Genomic DNA, 16751 nt, shown 5'->3' with positions numbered 1-16751 from the left:
AATAAAGAAATTCAGCTGTAGGTGCAAAGAGAACTGACATTCAGAACTTGAAGGTATGCCAGATTTTCCTTTAAAAAAAAAAAAAAGTTCAATTACATTCACTAACTGATGTTTCCTAAGACAGGAAATGGTTTAGATATATTTGGCCAGAATTTCTTCAAGGCATCTTTCTCTTCTCACTGGGGATCAAAGTTTAGACAGGCCTGGGAAAGATGTGCTCCTTGGAGACAGATTACTTGGTTGAGTAAGGGTCGAAGTTTCCTCTTAGCTGTCATGTGCATGACACAGAAGGCTAAGGATTATCAGTGATCCCAAACAAGAGTGGCAGATAAAACCTGTCTTCTTGGGGGCTTCCCTGGTGGTCCAGTGGCTAAGACTCAGTGATCCCAATGCAAGGGGCCCAAGTTCAATTCCTGGCCAGGGAAGATCCCACATGCCGTGACTAAAGATCCTGCTCCAATGCAGCAAAATAAACAAATTAAATTAAAAACAAAAACCCTCCAAAAGCCTGTTTCCATTGACACTGTCATATTTTGGAAAAGATTTGTTTGAAATATAGAGGTTGTAATGAATTAATGCTCCAGTGTGGGAGGATACTAAAATAGGCTGCTTTCTGTCTTGCCAGAGGTTCCATGGTACAATAGGCTTGAAGAATTCCCCCATTTTTTTTTTTAAAGAAAAAGGGCTATACAGCCCATGAAGGATGATGTACAGAGGCACTGAGAAACCAATTCTTCACACACTAGTCTATTCTCTTCTTCAGAAGGCTTAAGAGAAGGCAGGTTCATTACGAGGTTGCTGCTGCTAAGTCACTTCAGTCGTGTCCAACTCTGTGCAATCCCACAGACGGCAGCCCACCAGGCTCCCCGTCCCTGGGATTCTCCAGGCAAGAACACTGGAGTGGGTTGCCATTTCCTTCTCCAATGCATGAAAGTGAAAAGTGAAAGTGAAGTTGCTCAGTCGTGTCCGACTCTTCGAGACCCCATAGACTGCAGCCTACCAGGCTCCTCTGCCCATGGGATTTTCCAGGCAAGAATACTGGAGTGGGTTGCCATTGTCTTCTCTGATGACGAGGTTGAGGAGACCCTTAATGAACACCTCCAGAGAAAATTTTTAGAGTAGTCATGTGTCCATAACTTTGGGAGGAGCCCTATTGGAGAAGACTGCCTGGAGGGCCTAGGGTACCCTAATCAGGGTCATAGAGGGAGAACTAAGGCTCCAGCTGACAGAGAGTCACTGCCCCTGTCAACAGAGTTGTGGGGAAAATATCTCCAGTGACCTCAGGTCCTCTAGAGACTCCACAGATCACCCCAGGAGAGAAAAACGCAGACTGAAAATTTGCATAAGCAGAAGGCACCAATATCAGATGACAACTTTACCAGTCAAGGAGGATTTTCCTCAAAATCCCAGAGGGGCCCAGAGCAGCATCAAAGGTGGTGCTTAAGGAAATGGGAGAAGCTGGCTGTTGCTCCCTCCACTCCTACCTCCCCACCCCCCAAAAGTTCTCCAGGCTACAGCACGCTCTGTTTTAGAGGATTGACAGATGAGTTTTCTATGAGTTTTAATGTGTCAGTATTACAATATTCCAGACTTTATATTACTTGAAACTGATTAGAAAGGCTTTGAGAACTGATAAAATGTCAACCAAGGGCAGTGAAGAATAGGTGGAAAGACAATATTTGAAATGAGTAGTACCAAAGAGAATAAAATTACTTTTTGCTTGCACTGTGCTGGACAAAGGAGCCTGGCAGGCTCCATGGGGTCAAAAGAGTGGAACAGGACTTAGCTCACTCAGTAAATTGGTTACATTTGCATATACTTTTCCTACTTTGGGGGAGTGAGATGCAGGCATAATTAGCATATGCTTTTTATTGCATTAGAATATACATCAATAAAATTTACCATTTCAATCATTTTAAATGTACAATTCAGTGGCATTAAGTAATTCACAATTTTGTGCAACCATCTCTACTATCCATTTCCAGAACATCTGCATCACCCCAAACTGAGGTCCTGTACCCATTGACCACTAATTCCCCATTTCTTCCTCCCCTCTGGTGGCTACTACTCTACTCTCTGTTACTATGGATTTGTCTATTCTAAGTACCTCTTCTAAGTGGAATCTATAATATTTGTCCTTTTGTGTCAGGCTTACTTCACTCAGCCTAAGGTTTTCAAGGTTCATCTATGTTGTAGCATGTGTTGGAATTTCATTTATTTCCATTACTGAGTAATATTTCATGGTATGTACATACCACATTTTTTATTCATTTGTCTATTAATGGACATTTGCTTTATTTCCACCTTTTGGCTGTTGTGAATAATACTGCTATGAACACTTGTGTACAAATACATGTTCCAGTCCCTGCTTTCAATTCTTTTGGCTATACTTCTAGGAGCAGAATTACTGGATCACTGATAAACGTGCTTAACTTTCAGAGGAACTGCCAAACTGTTTCCACAGTGGCTACACCATTTTTCATTCTCAGTAGTGGCACAGCAGGGTTCTAACTCCTCCACATTCTTTCAATGCTTTTTAGTTTCCTTTTTGTTGCTGTTTTTAGGTTTTGATAATAGCCATCCTAGTAGGTCTGAAGTGGTATTTCATTGTGGTTTTGATTTGCATTTTTCTAACAACTAAAGACCCTTTATTTTAAATTTTATTTAAATTTTAATTAAAAGATGCTCCCAGGAAGAAAAGCTATAATAAACCTAGACAGCAAATTAAAAAGCAGAGACATCACTTTGTGACAAAGGTCTATGTTGTCAAAGCTATGGTTTTTCCAGTAGTCCTATATGGATGTGACCATCAAGAAGAGTAAGCACAGAACTGATGCTTTCAAATTGTGGTGCTGGAGAAGACTCTTGAGAGTCTCTTGGACAGCAAGGAGATCAAACCAGTCAATCCTAAAGGAAATCAACCCTGAATATTCACTGGAAGGACTGATGCTGAAGCTCCAATACTTTGACCACCTGATGCAAAGAGTCAACTCATTGAAAAAGACACTGATGATGGGAAAGACTGAAGGCAAAAGGAGAAGGAGGTGGCAGAGGATGTGAAATGGCTAGCTAGCGTCACTGACTCAATGGACGTGAATTTGAGAAAACTTCAGGAGACAGTGGAGGACAAAGAAGCCTGGCATGCTATAGTCCATTTCCTTCCATGGTTGCCATTTCCTTCTCCTTGGAATCTTCCCTACCCAGGGATCAAACCTGTGTCTCTTTCATCTTCTGCATTAGGAATTGGATTCTTTACAACTAGTGCCATCTGAGAAACCCCAAGTATAATCGATAACCTTAACAATTCATAGTATTATAAAAACAAACCTACCAAAATTCTTAAACATTTGCCAAAAGCCTCTTATTCTTTTTTCCCTTCACTATTATTCCTCTTACATAGGCACTGCCTTGGACTTTAAAGCCAAAGTCATTTTATTAAAATAGCCAAGAACCTGAGGCCAATCACTGCTCACCTACTTCCCTGCCCTTATTTTGCAATTCTCATTCCAGCCAGCCACATTGGCTTCTTTATGTTTCTTCCAATATGTCAAGCATGGACCCATTCCATTACATCTACCCTGTGCCTGTTATACTCAGGGTGGCTATGTGTAACCATGCTATACAAAATAACAAACTCTGCCCTCCCTCCCAAATACCCTTTATCTGCCTTCAGTTCAGTCACTCAGTCATGTACGACTCTTTGTGACCCCAGGGACTGGAGCACGCCAGGCTTCCCTGTCCATCACCAACACTTGGAGCTTACTCAAGCTCATGTCCATTGTGTCAGTGATGCCATCCAACCATCTCATCCTCTGTCATCCCCTTCTCCTCCTGCCTTCAATCTTTCTCAGCATCAGGGCCTTTCCCAATGAGTGAGTTCTTCGCACCAGGTGACCAAAGTATTGGAGCTTCAGCTTCAGCATCAGTCCTTCCAATGAATATTCAGGACTGATTTCCTTTAGGAATTAAAGATAATTAGGAATTATCTGCCTTATTTATCTTTTAAAATTTTTATGTATTTATTTGTGTTTGGCTGTGCTGGGTCTTCACTGCGGTGTGAGCAGGGGCTGCTCTGTAGCTGCAGGGCTCAGTAGTTGTGGTTCCCAGGCTCTAAAGCAAGGGCTCAATAGCTGTGGCACACAGTGTTACTTGCTGAGGCATGAGGGATCTTCCCCCACCAGGGATCCAACCCTTGTCTCCTGCATTGGCACCACTGAGCTACCAGGAAAGCCCTGCCTTATTTTTCTTAATGCCACATTTCACAACACTATATATGTACTTAGTTGATAATTGTCTGTTCTCCCAACACCACCACAATGTAAAGTTTATGAGCAGGGACTCAGCACCAATGAATGAATGAATGCTTTAGGGAAAAATATGAGTCCTTCTTCATTCATTCAACTAATATTTATTGAGACCTTACTGTAGACTAGGCAGTAAACATAGTCAACATTAAATATATAGAACTTGTTAAATGGTTGCATAAATCTAAAATACAAAATTATATGGTTTTTTTTTTTTTTTTTTTTAAGAAGTGAGTAGGTTAATCTCACAGGTAAGTCCAGACTGGAAGCCTTAAGGACAAATCAAGATTTCGAGGGCAGAGCACACTGCCCCTCAGCTATTGCTCAATGCACCATGATGGAGAGCAACCCTGCCCTGACGGTTAGACCTTACCTCCAAAACACTTGTTATGGGAGTTCACTGACCCTACTCATTCTCAACCGATCCTTTGAGTAGAGGTGGGAGGAGGCACACACCTTCGTGGAGGGCAGGTCCTTTGCCCTTGCGCAGACACTGTGCAGGCCAGCGGTGCTCAGGACAGTCTGCGGGTCTGGATAGTGACTGCATCCTCCTTGGGCCCTTTTGGGGTTTGCGTAGAGGCAGTGGTGCAGCCCTGTAATGACAGATCGGTTCACAGACCTGTGTTTAACTTGCCATCTATTTTCACAGTATAAAAGGTCAGAGTAAGTGTTCTGCTTCAAACACAGAGACCACCTCTTCACCTGCTAGATGTGGTGCGGAGCTGGAAGGTGGACGCAGCGAGGGCCTTAGTGACGGGGTGTATCCATTTCTACTGCAGGGAGAACATGAAGGACAATATGAGCAGGCCTGGGGTGCTGCCTGGGTTTGCATTAAATGTGCGACACCATTTGGCAGCGGTTCCTAACAGCTTCATGGAAGGGGAGAAGCCAAGGCTAGGGGTCGCTCGTATAACCCCCTCGTGAGCACGTGGTGGGCCAGAAACCCATAAATGTTCCTGAACGAGTGAGTGAACGGTGAACGCCAAGAGGTCTTCCGGTTGGGCTGGGGTAGGGGTGGGGATGCGAAGTGAGGAGCCACCGAGGTCGATCTCCCTTCCGGCTCTCACGGACTGGGATAGTTGGAGCCGGAATACAGGTTGGGGCGGGAGAGAAGGGCCGAGAGCGCGCGGACTCAGTCAAGACTGCGACAGGGGGCGGGATTAGAGGTGCGCCGGGATGGGCGGGGCTACAAGGCGAGTCGGGGCGGGACTACAGTGGCGGGAAGGGGCGGGGTTACGAGGCGCGCCGGGGGCGGGGCAAAGCCGTGGAGACGCATCTAAAACCTTCTAGTGCCACAGGGCGCCCTGCGCCCCGCCCAGAAGCAAGCGCGCCGGCGCAGGTCGTGCCAGCAGGGAGGTGCGGCGGCGGCAGCCGGAAGGGCGGGGTAGTCAAGCCTCACCCCGCCTGTCAGCGAGGGCGCCTGTCAGCACGGTGCTTTTGCTTGGCTCCGTGGGGCTTCCAGGCGTGGGAAGCAACCTGCTAGTGCTCGTCATCTACCTCAAGTTACCGCGGCTCCGCAACCCCGCCCGCCTCCTCCTGCTCCACGTCAGCCTCGGCGATCTGCTACCGCCCGTCCTCCGGGCCGCGCTGGCTTTCTCGTTCGCCCTGAGGGGCAGCAGGGTGGGGAGCACCACGATCGGCGAGTGGGCTTCAGCAACAGCCTGTGAGGTGAGTGATCCGGGTGGACCTCCCTCCCTCTCCTGCTCCCGGCCCCGCCCCCTCCCGCTTCGGGTCTCAGCCTCGCGGCGGGGCTCCCCTGACTTCACCTCTCCACTGACCTCTATTCCTCTGACCTCCCCTCCTGCCCAGCCCCGACTTCTCTCTGGTGATCTCACCTTCCCCCCATCTCACCCCCTCCGCCCACCTCTCCTCCCCCGCTGACCTCTTCCTCACGCGCTCGCTTTCCCAGTGCTCACCAGGCCCCACGCCCACCCAAACCCCAGCCTGTCTGCAGCCCCCGCTCCTCAGGGGCCCCAGTTCCTCCATACCCCATCTCTGGTCGCTGTCCTGCTCCTCTGCTTCTCTGCTTTCTGTCTCCTCATTTAATTCAACAGGGCACGAGACAATAGCTTATACACTTTGAGGAAAGAAATTAAGGGCCGTGGGGTTAAGAGATTCAAGGGCAAAAGTGATTGACTTGTGAAAGTTGGGAGACGGTGATGAGATCTAATCCCTATATTAATTTTCTAAAATGAGAGGTATAAACCTAACATAGTCGCGATGTGTAAATTCTTTTTAAAAATGTGCCCATCAGCAGTTGTAAACCTTTGACTGCTTCCTAGGAAGTGAGATAGTTTTGTTCAGGTCCTCAGAATGCACATTGGCATATACCCTATTAGCTATTTTTTCTGTGTTTTCTTCCTTATAGTTTCCAGCACACGAAAGTCTCAGGTGAGATTGCAAATGGATGAGAGAATCCCAGCTCAAAATGAACATATAATTAGCTGTGAAACCAGTAGGTTTCATTAAAATAGAACTTGATAATACAGTACTCTTAATCCAGATGCAAGATTTAAGTCTCACTGACACTTGGCATTTTGAGGGATGAACCACCCAGCATTTCATTGAAGACATTATTTTCTAAGGTTGGAAAAGAAATTATCATTTTGTATGTGCTCCAGAAATTTCATTTGTACAAAAGTTTGAAATAGAAATGTATATTTCTCAGGTCTTAAATTTCCTTTAAAAAAAAAATCCTGAAATTCATTGATAATTCATTACTGCTTTCATCTTGGCAAGTTTACAAGAATAAGATCTTTGTAGCATTATCAATGGCACCCCACTCCAGTACTCTTGCCTGGAAAATCCCATGGACAGAGGAGCCTGGTAGGCTGCAGTCCATGGGGTCGGTAAGAGTTGGACATGACTGAGCGACTTCACTTTCACTTTTCACTTTCATGCATTGGAGAAGGAAATGGCAACCCACTCCAGTGTTCTTGCCTGGAGAATCCCAGGGACAAGGGAGCCTGGTGGGCTGCGGTCTATGGGGTCGCACAGAGTCGGACACGACTGAAGTGACTTAGCAGCAGCAACAGCAGCATTATCAAGAGTATTTTCTTATTCACCAACCTTCTATGTGATGACAAACCCTGATATTATATTTGTTATGATTCCTTTTTTATATGTTGAGGGACACAAGAAAATGTCATAGAAATCATAATTTTATTTGATTGTCTCAATGATTCTAATATTCTACTACTACCTACCCCTTCCCCAATAAACACTTAAAGTTCTTATCTTCAAGAAGTGCATTTTCTGTGCTGGGAAATTCAGTTTCTATTCTAACTCAGTGCCTGGGAGTTTGGAAACAGGGGTATGTTGAGTTTTTTATTAGTACCAGCATTTGCTTTCTTCCTCATCCCTTCTATCTTGTGGCCTCAACCTACTGTATCTCCTTTTCTCTTCCATCCTTTTCCTCCCTCTTCATCCCTGCTCCATTCCCACCCCAGTCTGAAAGGATTTTCTAAGACTGCTAGAAATGTTCACCACACACTATTTTGCCTGACCACTACTCTCTTTTTCTGGGCATTTAGTTAGTGCTTTCAACAGTGACTTTAACCTGCTTTTAAGTTAGAGGTGGAAACGCTGGGACAGAACCTTCTGAATTTTGTTCAAGCCCTGGGAGACAGATCAATAGTGGATTATGATAGAGCTGAAAACATTTTTGTTGTTTAATTGCTAAGTTGTGTTTGACTCTTTGTGACCCCATGGACTGTAGCCCACCAGGCTTCTCTGTCTATGGGATTTCCCAGGCAAGAATACTGGAGTGGGTTGCCACAGTCCCCGGGGATCTTCTCAACCCAGGGATGGAACCTGTGTCTCCTGCATTGACAGGCAGATTCTGGAGTAAATTCCAAACATTGTGCTTCTAGGTAAGAGTTAAAGATAAAGAGAGGGAGGGTGCTTTCCTCATTGTTAGCCCTAAGCAAGAACTAACCCTGGAGTAGTGAAGGGCAGGACATTCTAAAATATCAAAAGTGACTGCTTACTTCAGAGGCTTCTAGAGAGGCTTCTCTGTCAAGTGGAAAGACCACTGGCCTGATGGTGTGAGCATGGGTCCCACTCAATCCTGTGGCTAACCCATCATGTGGACTCTCCCAGTCACTTAATCTCTCCAACCATCAGTTCTCTTACCTGGGGTTACAGGGTAATTGAGCTCAATGTTCTTTAAGGTTGTCCTGTCCTGCCTTATATTACAAGAATTCCTTTGATACCTGTAGGTTAGGAGGTGGCTGGTTTCAGCACTTATGGCTTATATCCTCTCTCTTACTCCCAACCCTCTGCTATATCCCCTTCTAAGCCCAAAATAGGTACATACTATGGTTACGCTTCTTCACATACCCTCATGGGTTCTGTCTTCCTCTCCATACCCTGCAGGAAGAAAGCAGAATAAGTAATTCACATATATATATGAGTAGGCCAGGCAACCACTTCATTCTGTGCTCAATTCCTGGTTTCTTAGGGAATGCTGAAAGCAAGTGGAATCCCTAATATTCTTCAATCAGAGGCTTTGATCAGACAAGACAATGAAGATTGCCATCTCACTTAAACTGAACTGTCAATTCAGTGAATTAGTCACTTTAAGTTCCAATTGAATGGCTTGTTATATGGGTATCCAGGATAATTAGTCATCTCAGCCTAGGCAGGCCCAGTATGCACTGATCCAGGTTTCAGTAAGTGTAGCAGTAGGAAAAATCAGAGCTCAAGAAACTCACTCTTACCATGCAATGATGAGTGATAGAAAGGCCACCATGCATGTGGTGCGTGTAATACTTCAACCTAAGAACTTCCAGGTGAGTATGCCTTTCAGCCCTTTGGCTATTGCACCTCTGGCAACACCTCCCACCATGCAGGTGTTCTGCACATGGAATACAACCAGAATGATGCTGCAGATTAACAGGAGAGACTTTCTTTACTACCACCTCCTACCCCTTCAAAAATAAGAGCAACAAACAACATGCTAATCGTGGCAGAGAACGTTTAGACAGACCTTCATCTTGAGATGAAGAGATTCAGTCTCAGAGCGAGGGTCTCACAAAATACACGTCACCCTATGTTGACATGGGTTTTAGAAGCTGTACTTCAGTCACTCAGTTGTGTCCGACTCCTTGTGACCCCGTGCACTGCAGCACACCAGGCTTCCCTGTCCTTCGCTATTTCCCAGAGTTTGCTCACTCATGTCCATTAAGTCAATGATGCCATCCAACCATCTCATCCTCTGTTGTCCCCTTCTCCTCCTGCCCTCAATCTTTCCCAGCATCAAGATCTTTTCCAGTGAGTCAGCTCTTTGTCTCAGGTGGCCAAAGTATTGGAGCTTCAACTTCAGCATCAGTCCTTCCAATGAAGTAGATGTTATTTTATATTGCAGTGTTTTAACATATGGACCCAGGACTTTTCCTTTTTAACTTACACCTAAAAAACACACCTGTGCGTATGCACATTTATATAAGGATTTCTTACAAATACGTTTTCAGTAGACTGATTCTTTTATATACCTAAACATTTTAATATGCTAGTTATTTTATTGAATTAATCCTCTTCTGATTATAGCAGTGGCCCATTCAATTGAAATAGTCTCATGTTGTTCCCATAAGAGCCTAAGGGTGGGTGGGGCATGAGAAAGTCTTCTATTCATTTGTCTTAGAAGCATCCACAGACTGTATGGGCCACAGAAATATGCATAATCACAGCAGCATGCACATAGTATATAGTATGTTTCCATAAACACAGTGGAGCCACATGTTACTTGCAATTTAATCTCCTAGTTGTGTACCATTTATTCAAATACTTAAAACCAAAAGTTATAGAATTGTATTACGCTAATTCTTTATTTTTGTGGGATGTTGTTATATCCATTCTTCATTGTTGAATTGCCTGACTTGGAGGAGTCTATATCTTTTGCTTATTTTCAAGAAGTTAGAAAACATGTAAGAAAGCATGTAATGACTTGATTTAGTAGAATTTTATGTCCTGATATCAAGTCGTGCTCCATAGGATTATAATTATTGATGCTTGAAATTATTATTCTCTTAGTATTGTTTATAATTGTATTCTTTCTTGAATTTTCTCCTTTCAGAGCAGAATTCCATTCACAAATGCATATGTGATACATTTTGACATTCGCTGCTAAGATGAAACACAGAAATGAACACCGTATACTTGTTTTATTATTCTCAGATATTAGATGTACTTTATCATGGTTTTATGCTACTGACCTATAAGAAAATAATACTAAAAAAGGGTAGCAGTTGAATACCTGGGACCTGCAACTTCAGTATTTCTGGGATGATCTGGAATATCACAAGGAGAGATTTTATTACAGCATATTCACACCTTCTCTGAACCCTCAGCCCAGATTCATGCACATTTTCTTCATTAGAAGTTGTCACCAGACACTTTTCCAGGATGGCCAACAGTCTCCCAACAGAGTTTGATGTGATAGTGATGGGGACAGGTCTGCCTGAATCCATCCTTGCCGCTGCATGTTCCAGAAGTGGTCAAAGGGTTCTGCATCTCGATTCAAAAAGTTACTATGGGGGAAACTGGGCTAGTTTCAGCTTTCCAGGATTGCTGTCCTGGTTGAAGGAACATCGGCAAAACAGTGACACTGGGGAAGAAAGCCCTGCTGCATGGCAAGACATGATCCATGAAACAGAAGAAGCCATCCCTCTTTGCAAGAAGGATGAAACCATTCAACATGCTGAAGTTTTTTGTTATGCCACTCAGGGCATGGATGGCAATATTGAAGAGCTTGATGCTCTGCAGAAAAATCCTTCTTGTGTAGCATCTAGTACCCTCATAAAACCTCTGAATTCTGCATGCTTGTCTGAGGAAACACACTCATCACATGTTACTAGCTATGAAGTGCCTACACAAGACACTCCAAAAAACAATGAAGAAATAACTGATACAGCAGAAACTTCTGTGAAAGAAGAATATTGTGTGTATAATACTTATAAACACACAGTTTCAGATGGCATTAAAGATGAAATCAAACCTGCATTGGAAGACATCAGTGTGCCACCAAAGAGAAAGAGGATTACTTACTCTCAAATAGTTAAAGAAGGCAGGAGGTTTAATATTGATCTGTCATCGAAGCTGCTTTATTCTCAAGGACTGTTAATTGATCTGTTAATCAAATCAAATGTTAGTCGTTACGCAGAATTTAAAAATGTCACTAGGATTCTTGCATTTCGAGAAGGAAAAGTAGAGCAGGTGCCTTGTTCCAGAGCAGATGTCTTTAATAGCAAAGAGCTCAGTATGGTTGAAAAGAGGATGCTAATGAAATTTCTTACATTTTGTTTAGATTATGAACAACATCCAGAGGAATACCAAGCTTTCACACAATGCTCATTTTCAGAGTATTTGAAAACCAAAAAATTAACCCCCAGCCTCCAACATTTTATACTTCACTCGATTGCCATGACGTCAGAATCATCTTGCACTACAGTAGATGGCCTTAAAGCAACAAAAAACTTTCTTCAGTGTCTTGGACGGTTTGGCAACACTCCCTTTTTATTTCCCTTATATGGCCAAGGCGAAATTCCCCAGTGTTTCTGCAGGATGTGTGCAGTTTTCGGTGGAATATATTGTCTTCGCCATAAAGTACAATGCCTTGTAGTTGACAGAGAATCTGGAAGATGTAAAGCAATTATAGATCACCTTGGTCAAAGGATCAATGCTAAATACTTCATTGTGGAGGATAGTTACCTGTCTAAGGAAACATGTTCGAGTGTGCAGTACAAGCAGATCTCCAGGGCAGTGCTCATTACGGATCAGTCTGTCCTAAAGACAGATTCAGATCAGCAGATTTCCATTTTGACAGTACCTCCGGTGGAACCAGGAGCGCATGCTGTCCGAATCACTGAATTGTGTTCTTCAACCATGACATGCATGAAAGACACCTACCTGGTGCATCTGACCTGTTCATCTTCCAAAACAGCAAGAGAAGACTTAGAATCAGTGGTGAAGAAATTATTTACCCCGTATTCTGAGACAGAAGTAGACCAGGAAGAACTTCCAAAGCCAGAACTCTTGTGGGCTCTTTATTTTAACATGAGAGATTCCTCGGGAGTCAGCCGAAGCTCTTATAGTGGCTTGCCTTCCAACGTTTATGTCTGCACTGGGCCTGACTGTGGACTCGGAAGTGAGCATGCCGTCAAGCAAGCTGAAACACTCTTCCACGAGATCTTTCCAAGTGAAGAATTCTGCCCCCCGCCTCCAAATCCGGAAGACATTTTCTTCGACAGTGATGAAAAGCCAGCAGAGCCTCTTGGAACCAATAATATAATAATGGCCAAACTAGAATCCTCTGAAGGGAGCAAAAACCTAGAAAGTTCAGGGAAGCACCTTCAAAACTAGAAAGAAAAAAAACAAACTGGAAATGCTGCTTTGGGTCTTCGTCCTGGCATCAGAATATTCTCATTTAAAGGACAGTTTCCTGTATGAGTAATTAGATGTGGTTATATGATGAATGCCATGCAGATGTTGTTTATAATTCTCTTTGTGACTTCCAGTCATTGGATGCCTTTGTTAACCTATCAGTAACTGATTTATTGGTTATTGGACTTGCTTTTGTTTCAGAAAGGTCTCCATGACCCAGAATTAGGTTTATTTTAGTACTGGGTATATATGTGAGAGTTCCATGTTAGCAGTGGTGCTTAAAGGAAAATGATATTAAATCTGCTGATTATCTTCAAATTTCACTATTGTCTACAGAATGGTGATATCTAAAGAATATTTTAATTATTTTTACAGCTATTACAGTTGCTACCACCTCTGAGTAGTGAAACACACACAGGGGAAATTATGTGGGTCTTTTGTTTATAATATAAACATATAGATATGGTAGCAGCAATAGCAACTAATGCAAGTGCCAATGTGATAAAATATGTTTGTAATTGTTGGAAGAATAGTTTTGCATGATCTTTTATTTGTGAAGGTGATGTTTAGAATGCATCTTGCAGTTTAATTCTCTTGCTTGACCCTTGTAATCAATGAGGTAGTGATGTCACCCCAGTCTTATACATTGTTGGAAAGAGTCAGAGAGTTCAGTTAATAGTTGCAAAGCTCATTCTTGGGAGGTTTGGTCCAGAGAAAATCTAGGGGGAAAGATTAGTTCTGGTTCAATACTTTAGAAAATTTCTGCAGAGCACTGCTCTGGCACCTAAAAGAAAAGAACTTCTAAGTAATTCAGGCTAAAGAAAAAATAAACTGCTCCAGGAAAAGATATTTCAGAATGCCTGTTCTGAAATTGCTAAGGGGAAACTGAGTGAAGCATTTTTAACCTAGGATTACAGATGGTTTTAAAAGTCCATCTGTGAGTAGATTTCCCAGGATTTCTCAATGAAAGTGAAGCACACCATCTTGTTGGCCCCACCACTTTAATTAGTAACACTGCAGTTGTTAGAAGTCAATCGGAGGAAGCTTTACCATGTCCCTTTGGCTGTGTCCCAGCAAGTAACAAGGTGCACGCCTTCATAATCAGCTCCTGCCTCTTAGCTGTTATCTAGAAGATAGAAACATTTTTTTTCCAGAACCACCAGAAGTTATAAAGCTGCTTATGTTCTAGCAGGGCAAGCTTGTGGAACTGTCAGAAGAAGTAAACTTCCTTCCTAAGTCACCATTTTCATTCCTCAGACAGAGAATGATAATCCTATAGGAAATAAGCCCTTTAATTACATTTTTTTGCCCTGGAACAGAGCATTTACTATGTGCTATGCACTTATTGTACTCTCTCATTATAGTTTCTCAACAACTCTGTGATAATACATTTTCAGAGAGGAAATAAAGACAATAATTCACTCTGAGTTGGGTTTGTGGCAGAGCCAACATTGAAATCCAGGCTTTCATGATTTCAAAATCTTTCAACTAATATTAACTATTAGAAGAGTGTAGGCACTGAAGGAGAAAGAAAAGATTACTGGCTCATGAGAACGAGTCCAGCATTGCTAGTGAAGCAAAGTAGGCAGACATCTCAGCTTATTACTGAGTCAGAGAAATAGGAAAATAAAGATTAATTAAAAATACATGTAACTTAGAGCTATGGATCTCACTGACGTAGAATTTGTCTAAGCTTTAACACAATTATCCTTTTTAATTTATCTTTTGATTATGATGTTATAAAAAGTAACATGTTACTAGAGCAAAATATGCTCTAAATAGACTTTTGTTGCTCTTCTATATGTGAGGAAAATGAAACAAGAACAATTTAAGTAAATTTCAACTTACTGAAGTAGAGAAGTCATGAATTGATATTAATATATATATTTTGAATCTGTTATTGCAAATATGTTATTGGTTGGCTTCTAGGCTTATACTTATCAAAACAACTGAAATGTCTGAAATAGACTGAAAAATTAGTTATTGAAATGCAAAAGAATTTGAGATGTTAAATTAAATGGAAGTGAAAGTAATCCAGACCTATTGAAAATATTTTAATTTCAATATGAGGAATATTTTTATTCATAAGAATTTGAGAATATCAATGAGATGTTGCAAAAGATGATAGAACCACAGTAATAGAAACAGGAAAATGTTAGATTAGATAAAATAAGGGTTTTAAAAACTAACAAATGAACGTATTATTACTTTCCTACTTGAATACAGATAAATTGGAAATAAAAAATTATTACCAAATAAAAGCATTTTAAAAATTAGAGGAGAGTATAATTTTCTTTTCATTCTTTTTTTTTTTAAGATTTATTTTATTTTAAAATCTTTATTTTAAAGATTTATTTAATTTTTTGATGTGGACCATTTTTTTAAAGCCTTACTGAATTTGTTACAATATTGCTTCCTTTTTATTTTTTGGTTTTTTGGCTGTGAGGCATACAAGTGGGATCTTAGCTCCCCAACCAGAAATTGAACTCACACCTCCTGCATTGGAAGGAAAGTCTTAACCGCTGGATCACTAGGGAAGTCCCAACCTAGTATAATTTTCTGACAAAGCCATTTTACTGTTATGGGCTTATTGGTGAACTTTTTCAAATGTTCAAAGAATAAATAATATCTATGTACCAGAAAGATGATATACTAACACTTGCATTTTGAAGTTAATATGGCCTCAGTACTAGGAGGAAAACATTTTGAAAAAGGTCTCATCTGAACAAATGCAAAATATTAGCAAATGAAAAATAGTTATTTACTGTCACTCAGAATTATGCGATTAGTGTTCAACAGAATAACCATTAAATCAATATCAACAGAACAAAGTAAAAATTCAAAGTATTAACTACAGGTAGCTTTAAAAATATTAATAAAAATATTTATTTATCTCTGTTAATGACTTTGTTGGTTTCTCATTGTGATAAGTAATTATGAAAACCAAGAACTTATATCATTCCTGTTAGGGAAAAATAAGAAGCAATTCTCAACCAGAAATTAAATAATCTGGGCACTATTTTTTATATATAGTTGAAGAAAACTCATCATTGTAATAAATCCTTAATAAGCATATGTAAATGAGAAAGATAAGCACAAATATTTTCTATTAGTATGACTTTTAAACTAGTGAAACCTGTAGTATCATAAACATAAAAGACTAATTCAGAAAATTGCAGGATATATAACATTTAAAAATTAATCTTATTTCTAGATTCCAACAATTTAAAGTGTTTGGGTATTAGTATATGCAAGCCATTTAAAGAAAGTTACACAACTATGTTGGGATAAATTAAGAAAGATGCTTATGTAGAAGCAGATTGAAGGAACTACATTCTAGTATAATGGAAGGGAAGTAAATAGGAAATCTGAAAACCAAAATTGTAGTCCTCACTTTACTGCTTACAGTTGTATAATTATGGGAAAATCATGCCTACTTTTCATTTCATCATCTATAAAGTAGAGATAATATTTTCAGAATTATTGTGAGGATTAATGTAAATGAAATTATGTCCAAAGAACTGGCAATAAGGTGAAGTTACTATGTAAATTTGCTACACTTCCACTTAACATGGATGGATGGATGATTTATATAATTTGACAGAATTATGATAATTTAGGCTAATAAGCAAGCAAAGATATGTCTTTTTAACTTAGGAGGAAAAAGGGATTCTTGCATTTCAAGATATGGGGTAAAACCTACCTGCATTATACAAGGATAAAGTACTCTATTTTTTAAAAGGTAAATGCAAATCCATAAGGCTTACTAGGCAAATTTTATGAAAGAATTAAGTTCAAACAGAAAGATAACAAATAGAAGTCAATTCTTAGAATGGTATTCAGATTTCCTAATATCAAAAATGCAAACTAAGCAACTTTGACATAGTTCATGCAAAACAATTTTAATTGCATGTATCCTCATACCAGTAGCATTATTATATTAGTTTTTTGAAGAACTATTTAGAAAAATATAATAAGAACCCTATAACCAGTCTGTCTTTTGATAGATCTAACTCACTCTGAGTAGCATATGCCCAGGAAAATATTTTAAAAGGAAAAAAGGCT

At 40.9% G+C, this 16751-nt stretch overlaps 1 protein-coding gene across 1 annotated transcript; it reads left to right on the top strand.

The window, feature by feature from the left end:
* The first annotated feature begins 5629 nt into the window (after positions 1-5629).
* On the top strand, positions 5630-15036 carry CHML (CHM like Rab escort protein). The gene is made up of 2 exons (XM_043485381.1): positions 5630-5972; positions 10381-15036. Exon 2 carries the CDS (start codon positions 10710-10712, stop codon positions 12663-12665), a length of 1956 nt encoding a protein of 651 aa, XP_043341316.1. The 5' UTR covers positions 5630-5972; positions 10381-10709; the 3' UTR covers positions 12666-15036.
* The last annotated feature ends 1715 nt before the right edge of the window (positions 15037-16751 follow it).

Source organism: Cervus canadensis, chromosome 13 (genome assembly GCF_019320065.1).
Source record: "Cervus canadensis isolate Bull #8, Minnesota chromosome 13, ASM1932006v1, whole genome shotgun sequence".
Taxonomy (NCBI): domain Eukaryota; kingdom Metazoa; phylum Chordata; class Mammalia; order Artiodactyla; family Cervidae; genus Cervus; species Cervus canadensis.
This window is presented reverse-complemented; position numbering and strand designations above follow the sequence as displayed.